The sequence below is a fragment of the Heloderma suspectum genome, chromosome 2, assembly GCF_057233095.1.
Source record: "Heloderma suspectum isolate Gila_16-S chromosome 2, 16-S_ref, whole genome shotgun sequence".
Classification (NCBI taxonomy): domain Eukaryota; kingdom Metazoa; phylum Chordata; class Lepidosauria; order Squamata; family Helodermatidae; genus Heloderma; species Heloderma suspectum.
Window position 1 is genome coordinate 300,455,452 of NC_139459.1, and position 18,291 is coordinate 300,473,742.

The following is an 18,291-nucleotide window of genomic DNA, read 5'->3' on the forward strand; positions in this document are numbered from 1 at the left end:
AGTTGCAGGATGGCAGAGTTCTTAATGATCATGTTCTGTAAATCATGGTGATTCCGTTGGTAGCAAGTCATCCATTGGTAGCAAGCTCTGTACCTCAGTGGGTTTCTTCTGTATTTCCCCTACTAGAAGTTAGGCTAAGACAGACTATTTCAGTACTATTGTTCTGTGTTGCATCTGAAGTTCTCTTGAGTACCTTAACTATCTTGTTGTATTTGGCAGCTTCTTTGTGTAGTTGTAGACTGGAAATGTTCGGTGGTTGCCACCTAAAGCTTCAGACCTTTTTTTTTTTTTCTTTGTCCTCCTCTCACCCAGTAGTGCTTCATACAAAACATATGCTGTGATAGCACTGTGCCCTGACCTTCCCTGTCCCCACTCCATTTCATTGGCTGTCATGTGCATGGGGCAGGAAAATTCAAGTGTCGTGACATCACATCACATCTGTATTTGTAGATGCTACAGGAAGAACAGCACACGGGGACTGCTGTTTCTGGTGGTAAATGCAAAACTCTAGTAACGTCTAGTTCCAGCCGCAATTTCCAGTTTAATAACCTGTGACCAAGATACGAGCTGAGGAATCATCAATTCTTATTGCACCATCTTACTTAGGCCCTGGTTTGCTCTTCATCATGAGTGTCTCATTATAGCTTCTGAATTGATGGTGATGACAATTATGAGACAGGATTTCAGCTTTCTACAAAGACTCTGCCTTAAGCCTTGAGTGAGAGTTCATCAGAAATGGTAGATTAGGTGAGCTAATGGGAACGTTGCTGTGTGCAAATGCTTTGACTCAACACGGTATCTATTCTAGTAATGTCAGTACTGTTACATAGTCTGCCTGTTGGCTTTAGGTGATCATCTAGTTCTCGGTGTTGCTGTTCGTCAGCAGGAGGCTTCTGGCTTCACCATTTCAATGTATTTTCATTCAGTTCATTTTCTATACAGTCTTATTTATCAGAAATATTTTCCTTCAACGAGGCAGTGATCCTGAAACTATTTATTTGAAACCATCCTACTGATTTGAAGTGGGACATTTTGCAGGTAAATAGTTTCAGATTGTCTGTCTGCTAAGCAGAGAGAGAGTAATTATTTATGAAGATGACTAATGACTCCTGAATTTCTTCAGTGCTCCCCCCACCCCCAAACATAAAACATCGTATAGCATGAGACATTTCCTTCCGGTCTTGCTTTATTTTTATTTTTAGACAGCCTCGTCCTCCCACAACTCGTACTAGCAGCACTGGGTCTTTGGGATCAGATTCTGCATCTCTTTCAGCACTTTCCTTGGATTCACTTGTGGCACCGGACACGCCTATACAGTTTGACATCATTTCTCCAGTGAGCGAGGATCAGTCTGGTCAAGCAAAAATCTCAGGGCAATCAGGCAGGTAAGATAATGGTAGCAAAGGATGGCAATTGCATAAACAAAACTAAGACAAGTGGAGCTGACCTACAGTAGACAGTGCCTTCCACTGATGTCTTTGAGCCTATACAGGATAACGCTCACGGTCCTTTAATCATGATTAAGGGATCAGGAGCAGGCTGTGGGATCCTGTGCTCGCTTCCGCCCAGTGCCCCCACTTGGCACAAACTTAGCTTGTCCTCACTTCCTTCGCCAGCTTTAACTATGTTTAACTCTGAACAAGTTTTGCTCTTAATGAGGATTTAAGGCCAAACTTGGAGGCTGACTTCACATCTCTGATTAAGAGTGAATCCTGTTTAGTATTAACCACTGTTAAGGTAGCCCTGAACTGTTTAAAACTGGTGGAAGGGAATTCATGCATGGAAGGGGAGGGGCTGGATTAAGGAAGTCTGTGGTCCTGCAGTTAAGCCTTTTAAGGGACTAGGATCGTTAGATCTGCATAGGCTCTTCGTGTAAGAGATGCAAAATCCAAATCTTGAATGACTGGGAAAGTATTTGATGTTTGAGATTCTCTGTGCAGTGTCTAATTTCTTGCAGCAAACTTCTTTCACCCTTTTGAGCAATCGCTAAAATTTGGTTTTAAAAAAAGTATATTTTCCTTTCCTATTGCTTGCTTGACCCAGCACCTTGGGTATTTCCTCTTGGAAACTCAAGAGAAATGTGGTAGCCCTGCCTCCAGGTGGTGATGGCATTCTGATGACTTTCTTCCTAAGCTAAAAAAGGTGAGTGAAAATGATCTAGGCTTCTAGAGTAATATCTGATGGAAAGATGAATTGTCAGTTGTTTTATATTGTTTTTGCCCATTCAGCCCAATAAAATTTCTATCTCCTTTAAAAATAATTTTACTCAGAATGTGAGTATCCTTGTTAGATTATTCATAGTATTTGGATTTTTTTGTCACAACAGTTGTATGGTAATACATTTATAAAATAGTGCAGCAGTCAGTGGGCTCAATATCCCGGGCTCCAGTGAAAGTCTTAATGTGGGATGGGGGACAATTGATGGGGAAAAAACTCAAAAGCCCAAGTGGGGCCAGGTAGTTTCTGGCTCATGTCCTGCAGCCATGCAAGTATGCCGAGACTCCTAGTCTGAACAGGAACGACAACACAAGGAGAACGACTGCTTGCTATTTGCAAGCCCCCGTGGTGCCTTTCACACCTCCATTATGGTTAATAGGACATCTGAGCACTGACTGAGTCTGAAAGCTGCTGCTGGCTATGACTGAGAGCTCTGTGGGATTTCTTTGAGCCAAAGAACCGAAACCTCAGTTGCTCCTAAGGAAAGTTCACAACAGGGAGAGAACTGTTAGTACAAGAAATGTGAATTCATTCTTAAATGAAATAAAAATCCTTGTTAAATGGACTTTTGTGACCAAACACCAGTACTAAGGTGCAGTGACCATCGTGAAGATTTAAGAACATAAGAAGAACCATGCTGGATTAGAACAAGGATCCGTTTAACCCCACATTCTGTTCACACAGCAGCAAACCAACTGCCTGTGAGAAATCCAGGAGCACAACTTGAGTGCAACAGCACCCTCATGCCCAAGTTCCCCAGCAGCTGCTATACATAGGCATACTGCCTCTGATACTGGAGGTAGCATATAGCCATCAGGACTAGTAGCCATTTCATAGCTTTAGCCTGATTTATTGACCTTTGCTGTGATGGAGACATGAGCTACAACTGTCTTTCTAAATTGAATGGATTTCTTATGATTTGAACAGTATAACAAGCACACCACAGGCTTCAGTTAGGCAGTGTGTGAGTGTTGTGCTGTAACAATTCTGACTCCAAAACTGGATGTCCAATATTAAGATGTGTCTATTTCTGCTGAGCAGATGGATTCCATTAATAATTATGAATGGCACTTTTAAACTCCAATCAGCAAATACCTAAATGTGCTCTCCCCATGGCAGGCTAAATGAATTTTATGGATCAGAAACTATTTGACTAAGACACAAATTTTTGGAGTTTCCTGTGCTATGCTTCAAATAGATTAGTGGCAGAATTTAGCTGAAGTTACCAATAATTTTGCCTCTTATTTTTGTTTCTGGAGCTCCTGTTTAAAATTCATATAGGGAACATTAGGAGAAACATCCTAAGAGTACAAGCTGTTTGACAGTAGAATAGCTCTCCTTCACTGCAGGTATCCATGCAGAACCTGGACAGCCAGCTGTCGGGGATGGTGTAGTGACATCCTGTATTGCAGGTTCTGCATTGAGCAGGAGGTTGGATTAGGTGACCTCCAAGGTCCCTTCCAACTGTGATTTTCTGAGAGATTTACACTTTCTTTTCTGTTTGTGAACACATGGATTATATTCAAGACCACTGTTAAATTAAAAAAAAAACCAACCGGTTCTGGTCTTTTTTTTTTTTGGTCAACCTCCTTAAGAGCTACATTAATTTCCCTGTGTTTTTTTTTTCCAAAGAATTGTTTCGGTAAATACTTTACTTTGCCTGTGATATACACTGGAAGCCTAGAGTATTTTCACTTAAGTATAATTTGAAGAGTAATGATATCTCTGCTGAGAACCATGTGTTGCCATGTTTCTCTTGATTAAGACTAAAATCCCATTAATGCTTTCAGAAAGCTGTATTTGATTTAGTATTCTCATAAGAGAATTTTTTAACAAATTAACACATGGGCAGCATGCAGTTTCACTTAAAGAGAGGATCCTCCTTTTGCCATGTTTAGGTAAGCATTGCAACTTGTACTCTAAAACTGTATTTTAAAAAATGAAAGTTAATCAGTTAGTTTTTCCAGAAGAGAGTTAAGATACATACAATTTTCTCATGGGTTGGTGTTGATATTTTAGTAAAACAGTGGGATAGTACTACAGGGCAGTGGTCTTTCCACTTGCTTTATGCTAAAATATAGCAGTTTATGAAAGATAAACACAGAATTACTGTTGTGTCATTTATTGTTGTGTCTATCCTTCTTGGACTTCCACCTTAACATTTTATTCTTTGTTTTAATATATCACATACTTCAGTTATTAGGAGTTGATATAGAAACATCACTGAACTGGTCTCTTTTGTGGTTTTTTAACAGACGTACAAATCCTTTTGGAGAATCTGGAGGAACCAAATCAGAAACAGAAGGTAAGCAGAATTTCAGTTAAAGCTAAAATATATTTAATGTCTGAAAATAATGTTCATTTTTTTAAAAAGCGCTGATGAATTTGACAGGCTAATAGTTTGGCTGTGAGCCTGAGCAGAATGCAACAGGTGATCTAGTTAGTACACTGGTAATTAGTGTTGTAAGAACTAAACTTGTTTTACATAGATCTGGTCATATATTCCCTCTTTCTCAGGGGTCCTCAAATGTTTTTATTTTGGGCTTCCACAAGGCAAGGAAGCACAGCAATTTTCAGCTGGGAGTGCCCTTCCTTGTCCTTAGACTGTGGCAAGCAGTCAAAGGAAAACATCAGGGAGTAAGCCCTCATGAGTCTTGAAGCCCTCATGAGAGGGATTTTAAAGAATCCAAAACTGTAAAGGGCATAATCCCAAGGATACCCCAGACCTGATAGCAAATACAAGGGTTGAGACATAGTCCCCAGACATCAATATGTTGGTCTTCTGCATACTAGCCCAGTAAGATTCTCATTGGGAGACATAGGGGAAGCTCAGGCCTCCCTAACAGGTGTTCACTCTTCTCAAGGAAAAGAAAAACCAAGTTGTTTCCACTTGGAACAACTGAAATTAAAGAAGGAGACTTTTTCTCCGAAACATTGGGCAGGCATAGCACACAGTAAACAGGCACTGCTGTGACTTCGTCATTTGTTTTTCGTGTTTGTGACTCGAGTGCCTCCCTGTTGTTGCTTCCGTCTTCTCTAGGGCCACCTGCTTCAGATTTTGAGACAGTAATTGCTCCCTCTGGTATGAGTATTTCAATTACGTCTAAGACTAATATTTCTCTGTGTGCAATCTTGGCTTGCACTGATGAATTGCCACTTTACTTGAGCAATCCATTCAGATTTAAATACTGTGTTGCATCTTACAGTTTCATTGTATTGAAATGGTATTTCTTGTGACTCACAATCTGCCCTGTCTCAGGGCTTAGTGCAGGTTACAGTAATTGTGTGCAGAAAGGTCCTTTTTCCTCAAGGGGCCCTGCAGTTGTCCAGAGGAGACAGAGGCAGGAAGAAAGGGAAAGCAGAGGTAAAGGTATAACTTACACTGTTATACCACTATACAATGGAAAAAGATTAAACTGCTCTCATTCTCTAGCCATATACTGTTACCCCTCCTCAAATTTCACTTCACAAACCTAGTTCCCCTTTCTCATTTTGCCAAGCTATTTTATCATATGAATGCTTCATATTTGCTAATCTTTTAATACTGCTTGAGTGGGCAAATTCCTTTCAAATCTTGGTTAAAACTAATATAAATTCACCTACACAGGAATTACTTTCAGTGATGTTGGGGCAGAAACATTAGAGCTTAGATGTGTTATGCCCTCTTTTTAGTAAATTAATTTTTAATGTATGAAAGTTGGGGTATTGTCTTACAATTATAATGCAGCATATGTAGCAGATATTTTGTTAGGCAAAGATCAAAGTTTTACTAGAAAGCCCAGGGGTGGTTCACACCATTTGTTTAATATGTCCTTGTTCTAGATTCCATCCTTCATCAATTATTTATTGTAAGATTCCTTGGATCCATGGAGGTGAAGTCGGATGAATGCCCTGACGTTGTTTATGAAACAATGCGCCAAATACTAGCAGCTCGAGCTATACACAACATTTTCAGAATGACAGAATCACATTTGTTAGTCACATGTGACTGTTTAAAGTAAGTGTTCTCTTTCTAAAGCTAAGACTCATTGGTCAGGGATTTGTAATACAGATCTCTTTTTCTTTGTACAATAACCTCTAGTTTCTTAAATTACCATTTTTAGGTTAATTGATCCACAGACGCAAGTTACAAGACTCAGGGTAAGTTGCTAGAAACAAAACAGACAAAACAATTAGAAACTTGTTTTTGTGGGGTTTACTTTTTGCTTTCTACCAACTATGTTAAATTGCATCCAAATTTTTAGTCCATTTACTGGTTTTGCCACAACATAACAGGAACTCCAGTCCTAAGCACTTATCATATCCATACAATGCCAGTGTTTGCACTGGTAAAGTGGATGGTATGCCTGGTGCTAAGCACATATTTCCTTGCCAGTAAATGAAAGAAATGTATTGTGATTTCATTGCTTTAAAAGAATAAAATCCTAGTATAAGATCATAACAGAAGATAGATAGCTTTAGTAACAGGTTTTTGTGCATCGGCACAAGAGCTGGTGTAGCATAGAGCTTCCTTTGAGCTGGGAAGTTCCTGGTGCAAATCATGACTCAGCATGAACGTCCTAGGTGGCCTTAAGGAAGCCACTCCCTCTCAGCCTCAGCTGCCTACTTTCCTTCAGCAGTCTGGGGATAGTAGTACTGACCAGAATTTATATAACCTAGGGGGGTTCTGTAAGAATTGTTGAGAAGGTGTAAATCTGAAGCACTTTGAACACTTAAAAATAGCTCTAGAACTGCGTCGTAGTAAAAGTCTAATGCAATTTCTCATATTCCCCATGATTTATGTTTTTATTGAAACTTTTTAAAAGAAGTAAATGGACACGTCGTAAACTCAGTGGAATTGTGACTGTATAAATCTTGTCTTTATCAGGAGTTCAAACTTCATATTAAATATTTTAATCTATATCTGTTTTGTGATTATTACCTACATACTGTAAAATATAATCTAGAAGTTTGATCAGGATGTAGTGAAACTGAAGTGATTGGGTCAGGTAGACCCCTGAAGTTCTGTTTGGCGTAGGAGGCATCCAGCAGTGGGTTAACTACTCCTGCTGCCCAGAAGGCAAGGACCATTTGACCTAGTTCTTTTCTTTATCCTCTCCCCTTTGTGCCCCCCCCAATTCATTCCTGCCTTCGCTCAGTGCAGAAGTTAGTTTCTCCTCTCCTTTTACTCTGCTTAGCTCTGTCCCTTTACTATCTCCTTCAAAACATTTGCTTCCTCCATAAGTTCTCCATGACCACCTTGCTCACAATACCTTGTTCTGAGAACAAATTATTGATGGGTGAGATCATAGGAAAAACAGGGAGAGGAAGAGCAGTAGTAGCAGGAGCGCCGGTCTCAGGTGGCACAACGTGTTGCACCAACCCAGAGTACGGAGGAATCCACACCCTCAGGTGCACATGCATGCTTAAGTTCAGGTACACATCTGTTTTATATTCACAACTCTCTTTTCCTCCTCTATTCTTTCTTGATAACCACTCAAGTCTTTTTTCTGCTATATTCTGGGCCACAAAACAGAACTAAGAAGGGGCTTCCAGTGAGAAAAGATAGTTACATGGTTCCTGCCTTCTGAGCAGTAGGAGGAGTTAACTCACTGTTGGACACTCCATACACCAAACAAGAAAGAACCTTCACACTAAGTACCTGTGTTCCATTTTACTGACTTTTGGTGCAATGCTCCCAAAGTGATCAGTGAACACTGTGTTTTGAAATTTCATTTATTATCTGAGTAACCAACCTCCAATACGTTGCTATCTGTTACCCAAATAGCTTTAAAGTTCTGCTCTCTCTTTTTCTTCTTCTTAACAGTTTCCATTGCCAAATGTAGTTCTCTATGCCACACACCAAGAAAACAAGCGCCTTTTTGGATTTGTGCTTCGGACTTCAGCAGAGAGAGCAGATTGCAGACCAACTTCAGTCTGCTACATATTTGAATCAAACAATGAAGGAGAAAAGGTATTTATTTTATCATGCTCTAGAGAAAGTTCTTGAATAAACAAAACCATTCTGAAGCTGTAGTGATGTGATTTAATGATACATTTAACGATGATCACACTTTATCATTCTTACTTGTTTTCCCCTTTTTTTTTTCTCAAATAGATCTGTGACTCTGTAGGACTTGGAAAGCAGATTGCCTCACATGCTGAATTGGTAAGACTTCCAGTTGCAGTAAAATCACCAAGTATTCTGTATGCATCATATAATTAGTGAGCTGACAGATGCCTATAGGCCACCTAAGTAGGCCTTCACCTTAACCTGACTTTCTGCCCACAAACACTTTCTCAAGGTGAACTGCTATCATCCAGTTTCTTCTGAGTCGTTACAGTCAAGGTGCACTATGACAGAGGTATCTGTAAACAAAGAATAATTTAGTAAAGCAGTGCGTATCAGTTGCGTTTTGCAAGGGGGACGCCCTTTTGACCTTAAAACATGACCAGAAGCATCCTTTATGACTCTCACATAATTGCCTGTTTTGAGCTAGAACATAGAGTATAGGAACATGGTAGAGTTTCCTTAAGCCTTTGATGGGGAGGCCATGGCCAGACTCGGCCCATCAGGCCTCCCTGTCTGGCTTGTAAATGCCTCAGGTGAGCCCTCTCCCCCTTGGGGAAAGGGACAGGAGAGCAGTACCTGACTGAGCCATCAGTTTGAGATAAGCTCCTCAGTTGGGAGCAGAATCAGGGCTGCTTGGCTTCTCAGCTGACCTGAGCAGATCAGCTGATGAGTGGAAAGGTCTGGATCTTTATTCCCATTGTGGTGCCCTGGGAGCGGGGAGGCTTAAACCTCCTTGCCTAGCACGTCACAATGGGAGGAAAATCCCCACCCCCACCCCGCTGATCTCCAGTCTGGAAAAGGGAGGTCTGGAAAGGGTGTCTGCGTGTGAACGGTGTGTGTGAGGAAATGTGGAGGCATGCTGGCATGTGAGGGACGCATGCGTGCCGTCACTTTCATTCTGGCCTGGGGACAATTTGGCCCTCCCCACACCAGGCTTAGGCCTTTAAAAACAGTTGTTCTACTTTGTCCAAATTAAGGAGAGGCCAACCCTTCTGAAATTATCTCTTCGGTTTTCTGGGCTCTACCAATCCCTAACCAGCCAGGTATTTTGAGAATTTGCTTCTTCTCCAATTTCTTATATATGACTGTTGCCTTGAGACTTGCATCCTGTTGACTTGAAACATGTGCGCTCTGTGGAGTGATGCTAAACTTGGGTGAACAAGCTGCAGCATTGCAAAGAAAGCAAACAATTCCTTTGCAACCTAGTGGTAGGCTGTATGCTAACCATGTGTGGTCTCAAAATTAGTTGGTGCAACAGTTTATTGCTTTTCTGCTGTAGTCTGGTAGTGTGGAAGGTTTTTGAGAATCATAAGAACAAAAGAAGAGCCATGTTGGATCAGACCAAGGGTCCATCTGGTCCAGCATTCTGTTCACACAGTGGCCGACCAGCTGTCGACCAGGAACCCACAAGCGGGACATGAGTGCAACAGCGCTCTCCCACCTGTGTTCCCCAGCAACTGGTATACCTAGCCATACTGCCTCCGATACTGGGGGTAGCATATAGCCATCAAGCCTAGTAGCCATTGATAGACTTCACCAGGAATTTGTCTAACCCCCTTTTAAAGCCATCCAAATTGATGGCCATCATTACATCCTGTGGTAGCAAGTTCCATAGTTTAACTATGTGCTGTGTGAAGAAGAACTTCCTTTTACCTGTCCTGAATCTCCCACCAGTTAGCTTCATGGGATGACCCCGGGTTCTAGTATTATGAGAGAGGGAGAAAAAAATCTCCCTATCCATGTACTCCACACCATGCATAATTTTGTACACCTCTGTCAGAATCCTGCACTTCTCCTAGGTTGTTTTGAAGGGCAGTTGCAGACACCTTTGTTAAAATACTTGGTATCTGCATCATTTCTTTGGCATGAAATTCTTTCCATGGATCACACAGTACTGTAAATTTTCTCCACATATCATTGCCATGCTCTTATATTTTTACTTTTTCAGGATCGTAGAACATCAGAAAAGCAGAAAGAAATAGAGCGAGTAAAAGAGAAACAGCAAAAAGAACTAAGTAAACAAAAACAAATTGAAAAGGTATGTGTTGGTCAAAGTTTACTTGTTTTTAAAAGCACTGAATTTTTTACGAAGTTGCTGTTTATGGAAGAAAACAGTTTTGGTCTAAGAAAATATCTTAATTTAATCACAATACAATTTCAGCCTCAAAGTTTGCACAATCTTGGCCTTTCATAACAGTAGATTTAAAAAATTGTGAACAGTGTGGAGAACGTGAGGGAGAAAAATCTATCCACAACTCCAGAGCTCAGTGAAATTGATTAGCAGTAGATTCAGGGCAGACAGAAGAAAGTACTTGTTCACCCGACATGTAATTAAGTCCTGTAATTCCCTGCTGGACAATGTGGTAAGTGCCGCTGGCTTAGATAGCTTTAAATTCCTAATTTAACGTCTAGCAGTCATGATGGCTGTATAGAACCTCCATGTTCAGAGGCAGTATGCCACTGAATACCAGTTGCTGATGGCAGGCAAGCAGTGGGGTCTGGGAGTGGGCTCTGGTCTTCATGCTCCTGCTTTTGGGCTCCCAAGAAGCATGTGACTGGCTTTTGCTGGAAACAGAATGCTGAACCAGAAGGACCTTAAGATCTAAATCACATTCTTAGCTGGGTTTTCTTCTCAGGATATCCCTTCCCTGTATGGCAGATGTCTTGCCCTGCGTGTTTCCATGTCCAAGTCATTGTGTGTATGCTAGCTGGTTATCCCAAGATCTCCGTAGTTCATTTATAATAATATGTGGCTTAGTGGCCACAGTAATCTCTTGCCAGCTTTTTATCTATTGAAAGTGGTTTTACTATTCAGAATAGTCTAGAATACATAAAAACCCTGTTGGATCAGTCCGAAGGACTATCTTATTGAGCATCCTGTTTCACACAGTGGCCAGCAAGTCCACAAGAGGGCATGGGAGCAATAGCACTTTTCCACAGTTTTCCTCAAGCCTGCTGCCTCTGGTCCTAAAGGTAGCATTATAGTCATCATGACTGGTGGCTATTGATGGCCTTATCCTCCATGAATTCGTCTCATCCCCTTTTAAAGCCATAGAAGTTGGTGACCATCGCCACATCTTCCAGTGGCATTAGCTATGGTTTAACTATGTCATGTGAGAAAAAGTACTTCCTTTTGTATCTCCCACCTTAGTTGGACGACCCTGGATTCTAGTATTATGACTGATACAGGAAAAAGTACTCTCTCCCCTTTCTCCACATCCTGTATAATTTTAGTCTCCTCCCATTTGCATTTTTTTCAACTAAAAATCCCCAGCTGTTTTAACGTTTCCTCATAGGGGAGTTGCTCCAGCCCCCTGATAATTTTGGTTGCCCTTTTCTGTACGTTGTCCAGCTCTAAAATATCCCTTTTGAGATGCAGAGACCAGAAAAATACACAGTATCACAAGTGTGGTCGCACCATGGATTTATATAAAGGCGATTACAGTGCTAAGATTTACCTTGGTGACCTATTTAAAAGTGAGTACTTTCTTTCAGGATTTGGAAGAGCAAAGCCGACTAATAGCTGCTTCTAGTAGATCCAGCCAGAGTGTTGGTGAGGGACAATTTGTAGTCCTTAGCAGTAGCCAGTCAGAAGACAGTGATTTGGGAGAAGATGGAAAAAAGAAACGAGAATCTGAAGCTTGAGGTGACTTCGGTTCAAGCCTTTGGGCCTGTTGTCTGAGATAAGCCGCAAGTCACAGAAGATATGAAGGTGGAGGGTTTGCTTTATTAGATGAAACTCATTGATAAGCTTTGATTTTTCTTAAACTGCCTACTTAATGTAAATGTGGACTTTGCATAAGGAACCATGGTGAAACTTCAGTGGCTACAGCAGAAGTGGATCTTACCGACCTCTTTTCTTCACTTACCTAGCTGTCCAGGTGACCTCATGAGGAAGAGATTGGCATAAATTAAGATTTAGGTTTTAAAAACTCTTTATCTTTACTTTCTGTTCTCAACTTCCAGAGGGGGTAACTGTCTTAGTCTGTTGTGACAAAACAAAGTCTTGATGCACCTTTAAATATTAACAAATTTAATCTAACAAAGGAGACTCCGATCGATGAAAGTCTATTCATAATAAATTTGTTAGGTTTTAAGGTGCCACAGAACTCTTTATTCAAAAGTTGTTTTGATTCCCAAAGATGACTGAGAACAGAAACAGGAGGGTGCTAATTTGTAGTTAAATGCTTCTGAGAATAAATTGGGGGCTAGGGGGAGAGAAGAGTTCAGGAAAACCAGTAACATTTTTAGATTACATGTGAATTTATAATTTTTACTTGAGACTACACTGGATGGTACTGGCCTTGGCTTCTCCTCAATATAGTTCAGAGCACTTTTGTGGAGGGTTGTAAAGCAGAAATTAGAAATTGGTGTGGGATGCAATTGCACTATGTATTTGTAACATTATACAAATATACTGCTACATGTCTAGATGAGAATAGTGTGTATACCTTTCAACTAACTTCCAACAGGTCTGCAGTGTTTATTGGTATTAAAATAGATATTGCCTTAATGAATTTAGAAAGTCTCCTTATCAGCGTGGTTTGAGGATATGTTGGTGGAAGGAACTATTTGTATGGAGACTTTGTCAACTAACAGTTGAGAAATTGCTTTTATGGTTTGTGGCCATAATTTACCTAATTTCATTAAATTCTTTTACAGAACGTCTTTGCTAAACAATCCATGTGCAACATAAGCATACGTACAGATTGCATAAATCTGCCAAGTCATTGAGAAAAATAAGGCTAACACTCTCCTTCCTGATTATTTTTAATTACAAATACACAACATGTTTAATTATGATATCAAACATGCATTGACCTTTATCTCCAGAACAGGAGCATAATTAATACAAAACAATGTATCTGATTTTATACACTGTTATTTTAAGAATAATGTGAGTGGAAATCATATATCTGTTTCAACCTATTGATTCATCAACCTATTGATTCATTATTGATAAGATCAATTTCTTATGTGATCTGAGAAGCGGTATATAAATATTGCTAATTAATAAAGAAATGAAGGAATTGCTCCTTTAAAAAGCAATATACAGAATATATTGGTAGTTGATGGAAACACATTTAAGATATAAGAAACCAATGTTGTTCCTCCTGAACTTCTGGCATCAACTTATTATAATGTAAACAATGCAAAACTTAGGCGTATGTGAAAAATATACAGTACTGTGCAAAAGTCTTAGGCCACCACCAACTTTGTTGTTTTAGCAAAGTTTTAATGACCATCCATAATTATTTTTCAGTCTCTGTATTAAGATACAAACAGAAAATATGTACAGGCAAAAGTCAGTATTTAGTGTGACCTCCCTGGGCTCTAAGCACATCTTGAACTCTTTCGGGGAGACTGCCCTGACGTTTTCTGAAGTAATCTTCTGGTATATTATACCAGGCTTCTTTCAGCACTTCCCAGAGTTCTTCTTTAGATGTAGGTTGTCTTTTATTTCTTTCTCTGTCCAGGTGATCCCATACTGCCTCTATAATATTCAGGTCTGGACTCCATGGAGGCCAGTCCATGACTGTCAGTGTTTTATCAGCTGTTTTCCTCGCTAAATATGATTTCACTGCATTAGCAGTGGGCTTGGGATCGTTATCATGCTGAAAAATGAAACCATTCCCAATCAGGCGCTTTCCAGAAGGAATGGCATGATGAATTCAAACCTGTCTGTACTTTTCAGCATTCATGATCCCATCAATACGGACAAGATCGCCAACACCACTGGCAGAAATGCAGCCCCAAACCAGGACAGACCCTCCACCATGTTTCACTGAAGGCCGCAAGCATTCATTCATCCATCTCTCTCCAACTTTTCTTCTCACATATTGTCAATGATTGGACCCCAAAATTTCAAAGTTGGATTCATCACTCCATAATACTCTTTTCCACTTACCCTCATTCCAATCTTTGTGAGCTTTAGCATATCTTAGCCTTTTCACCCTGTTCCCCTTCCACAGAAGTGGTTTCTTGGCTGCTACCCTTCCATGAAGACCATTCCTGGCCAGGCGCCTCCTGTTACTCTAGTGTAAGGGGAGATCACACTAAATACTTGACACTTTAGCCTATGGAAGCCGTTTTTTCTGATTTTTTTCCATTGTTGAATACGGCATACAAATTGCCTGTATTTTCTGGTTGTATTCTAATGAAGAGACTGAGAAATAATTATATATGGTCATTATACCATTGCTAAAACAACAAATCTAATGGTGGCCTAAGACTTATGCACAGTACTGTATGTACCACAGTAACTTAGTTATGTGTACTCTTTCCACCCATGCAAGGTCGCAGGTTCTGTTTTTGCTTTGCACTAAGTAAGCATCGCTCATCAAAATAAGCTCAATTATTAATAGACTTGCCTTTTGGAATGAAGGGATGAAGTAACCCCCAAAGATGTGACAACATGCTATAGCAAAAGAAAATGCACCAGAGCCCATTTGATACTTGGGAAGTTTTGAAATACCCCAAACTTTTGAATCCTCTCCAGAGAGCTGTGGAGGGGATATCCCCTTAGGACTCTAAAAGACAGTCTGGTAGTGTGTGTTAGGAAGCTTTTTGAGATCCAGTGGGTGTGTTCCTGCTCCAAGGTGATGAGAAGATGAGTAGGGCTCCAGTGAATGTAATGGGTGGTGTCTGCCTGCTGATCAGCAATGATATCGCCTTCACCTTCCTGAAGGTTTCGATAGGTTTTAACTTGAGTATAAGATTCATCAGATGGCATTCATATAAGGATGGATCCAGATTTAGGCATGTGCAACAAGGCTGGTGGAAGCAGACTTCCTTGCCCCCTCATCCCCCACGGCAGCCTATCCAGGCCCTGGGAATGCTACACAGGTACTTGGGGGATCCCTGCTGAATGCGGTAGGGTAGGCTGTAGTGTAGGGAGAAGGGGTTGCCCCCAAAATCAGGTGGAAGCACCTTCCATGAGTGAAGCCTGGAGGGACTGCCATGGGGATGAGGTAGTCTGCTTCCGCCAGCCTGGTTGCATGTGCCTAAATCTGGATCTCAACCCTTAGTTCTTATTTCTTTGCTGTAATGAATACTAATTTGAATTGGGTCTATTTTGGGGCAGCTCATTCTAATTGGCAAAACCTTTCACAACTGCTGTATTGCCTTTTTGAGCTGCTTAAAGCCATATAAACGTTACATTATGAGAATCTTAAATTTGTATTGAAGTGAATAATAAGTCCACTTCTACTGATGGATGACAGTTAATCGTTGTCACCTACAGTGTGTATGTGTGTGTATATATATGTAAAGATATATGTTAATACACTGTATTATAATGTGCACAATACCAAAATTCCTCATTAAGAAAACCAGTCGTTTTTATCTTCTCTGAAGTCAAATATCACTAAAGGGCTTACATGTTTGCTCTTTGTGGAATTGAAAGCTGTCAATCTTTTGCTTAACTTCCCCGCTGTTTGGAAGAAACATTAAGGGGAAGGTTACATTTGGATATGCATACGTGTGTGTGTTGGGTGGGGGGAGAATCTGCAGTATTTCCATGGTTAAAAGATAACATGTGCCACCACATGGTGAAACCATGCATTTGCAAGGCTCTGGATTACTTGTGTGCAAGTGTATTAATGTATCTTAACCTTGGAGTATGCATACTCCCCATATCTAGTTAGGAAAATCTGTGCAATTTCTGTGTCAACTCCCCCAAGTTCCCACATTACTTTTTCTATTGGAGATACTTTCTGCATGGAAAAACATAATTTGGTGGTCTGGTTGGTATGTTCATGGTACAAAAATCACTCACACCACACTTCATGCTATCTGGTAAGCCTGTATTTTCCTGCACAGAGATTTTCTATGTGGTATTTTCACATAGGAAGATTTTGGTGTATAGAGCAGCTTTCATGGCACACTATTTCCCTTGTATATTTAGCAGTAAAGACTAACACAGATTTTCCTCGTCTTAAATTAGGTCTTTATAGCTGCAAACCTTTACCCCCTTACATGGGAGTAAGCCACATTGAACTTAAAGAGGCTTCCTTCTGAGCAAACATGCACAGGCTTGTGTTGCAAGGTGCAAGAATTGAACTCAACAGAGTTGAGTGTCTGCTTTTGCTTGATCCAATATGTTTTTTAAATTGCCTTTTTGTAAATTATATCAGATTGTTAAGGACGAAATCGGAAAAAAAAAACAAAGATTGTTAAATGTCAGAGGAGAGCACCTTTTCCCTGGAAATATAGTAAAGAGAAATATTTTTGCATGTTCCCTCTTCCTGCTGTCCAAAGACATTCCTTGAATTGTTTGCATGTGAAGCTGATGTTAAAGAATCAGATACTTCTCATTTGTGTTCTCTCAAACACAAACAACACTCATGTTTGGTTATTTTTTTATTATTTTGGGTTTCTCTTCTTCAGAGCCCCCTTTGTCAATTGAAAAGCCCTCTTCGCATACATATATCAATCAATATTCTAAGATCATCATGTGATCTAGCTTTGTAGGGAGAGTAATCCAACACGTAACTCTGAAGGAACAATGTTCTGTAATGAGATTTATAAGCAAGCCTTGAAATTTGTACAGTAAATTTCGGTGACTTTTATAATGTAGTGGATTGGTCAAATTCTTACAGTAATGTAACAGTTTGGTCCTGTTCCAGTGGTTGTGACTTTTGCATTGTTTTTAAGAGTCTAATACAATTGCCCTTAATACTTGGATTAATAAATATCAAATGATTGTTAATACGATATTGTCAATTGCAGACTGAAATCTAGATACTAATAAAGCTGTTTGGAAAGGACTTCAGCAAACTCAAGTTAATTTTAGAGGATGGTTTTCTGCAATGATTTTGTAAATATTTTGGGTTGGATCCAGATTTAGTCCCATGGAACTGGGCTAGCAGAAGCAGACTTCCCTACCCCCTCCTCCCCATGGCAGCCCCTCAAGCTCCCCAGAAATGTGATAGAGAATCCAGAGACCCTACTGAATAGGGTATGCTGCAGTGCAGTGAGAAGGGGAACCCTGAAAATCAGGAGAAGGCATTTTTCATGAGTGTCCCTAAATCTGGACCCAATCCTATGTTTGCAATTGCTCCACAAAAGCTGATCATGTATCTAACAGTTGCAAAAGTACCTGAAATCCTTTGTCAAATGTATTGTCTGTCAGTCATTCAGGAACCTTATCCATATATTTAATATAGCCAGAGAATCATTTATCGTACTTAATAAAAACAAATTAACAGCTGGAATCATGTCTTTATTTGCAGTAGAATAAAGTATAGCTTATGCCATGCAAGAGTTAGATCGTTTAACTGGTGTTGCAGTTACTTGGAGAAGCTGAAGCACTGTCCCTGCTGATATAAGGAGATGGTATTTATTGATTCATCTATTTATAAGGGCTTCACAAAGAACAAGATGATAGGTCCCTACCCCAAAAGGCTTACAATCTAAAAATGTGCACAAAGACAGTAGTGAAAGGGGAGGGAAACAGAAGCAGGGGCAGAACTTGCAATTTCCCTTATGCCTCTCTAGGTTTGGTTTCGGTAGAGCAGGTGTAGGCAACGGGGTGCCCATAGGCACCAGTGTGCACCAGATACTTCCTTTGGTGCCCACTAAGATGCCCTGCCTTCCCACTTTTTTAAAATTAACCCTGCAGTAGGGTATTGGGTCTAGGTGTCTTGAACTGCACCACAGGGAAGTGGCTCCTGCATATCTGTTGGTGTACATGAAGGGGGCCAAGCTGCTTTCCCCCTAGATGGAGAAGGGGTGCCCCCTAGATGGAGAAGGGGTGGAGGGATGTTTGCAAAGGAAAACTGGAGGATAGATCAAGCAACCTAGCTTTTCCTCATATCATTTAGTTCTGCTATTGTATTATACATGCAGAGGTAGGTATGCTACTTGAATTAAGCTAGTAATGTTTATGAAGTACGGTTCTATGATATTTGCAGCATTCACTAGCTGTAGATGCTGAATTGTGTTAAAAGGCATCCCTAGATAAAGTATATATTATCTGTCCTTGAGCTTATTCAAGTAACAATGGTAGATGCTAGATCATT

The 18,291-nt window shown here is 40.3% G+C and overlaps 1 protein-coding gene across 6 annotated transcripts in view; it reads left to right on the forward strand.

Annotated features, from left to right (window-relative positions):
* Positions 1-12,528, forward strand: part of APPL1 (adaptor protein, phosphotyrosine interacting with PH domain and leucine zipper 1) — a 38,229-nt gene extending 25,701 nt beyond the window's left edge. For 3 of the 6 annotated variants that reach the window (XM_084840061.1, XM_084840057.1, XM_084840062.1), the window contains 8 exons: positions 1,203-1,385; positions 4,473-4,522; positions 5,258-5,299; positions 6,040-6,214; positions 6,321-6,357; positions 8,024-8,170; positions 8,315-8,365; positions 10,218-11,858. In XM_084840061.1, the coding sequence (XP_084696187.1) occupies positions 1,203-1,385; positions 4,473-4,522; positions 5,258-5,299; positions 6,040-6,214; positions 6,321-6,357; positions 8,024-8,170; positions 8,315-8,365; positions 10,218-10,463 (931 nt within the window). In that variant the 3' untranslated portion in view covers positions 10,464-11,858. Of the gene's footprint in view, positions 1-1,202; positions 1,386-4,472; positions 4,523-5,257; positions 5,300-6,039; positions 6,215-6,320; positions 6,358-8,023; positions 8,171-8,314; positions 8,366-10,217 lie in introns of all 6 variants that reach the window. The other 3 variants (XM_084840058.1, XM_084840060.1, XM_084840059.1) reach the window with 3 other exon arrangements.
* The last annotated feature ends 5,763 nt before the right edge of the window (positions 12,529-18,291 follow it).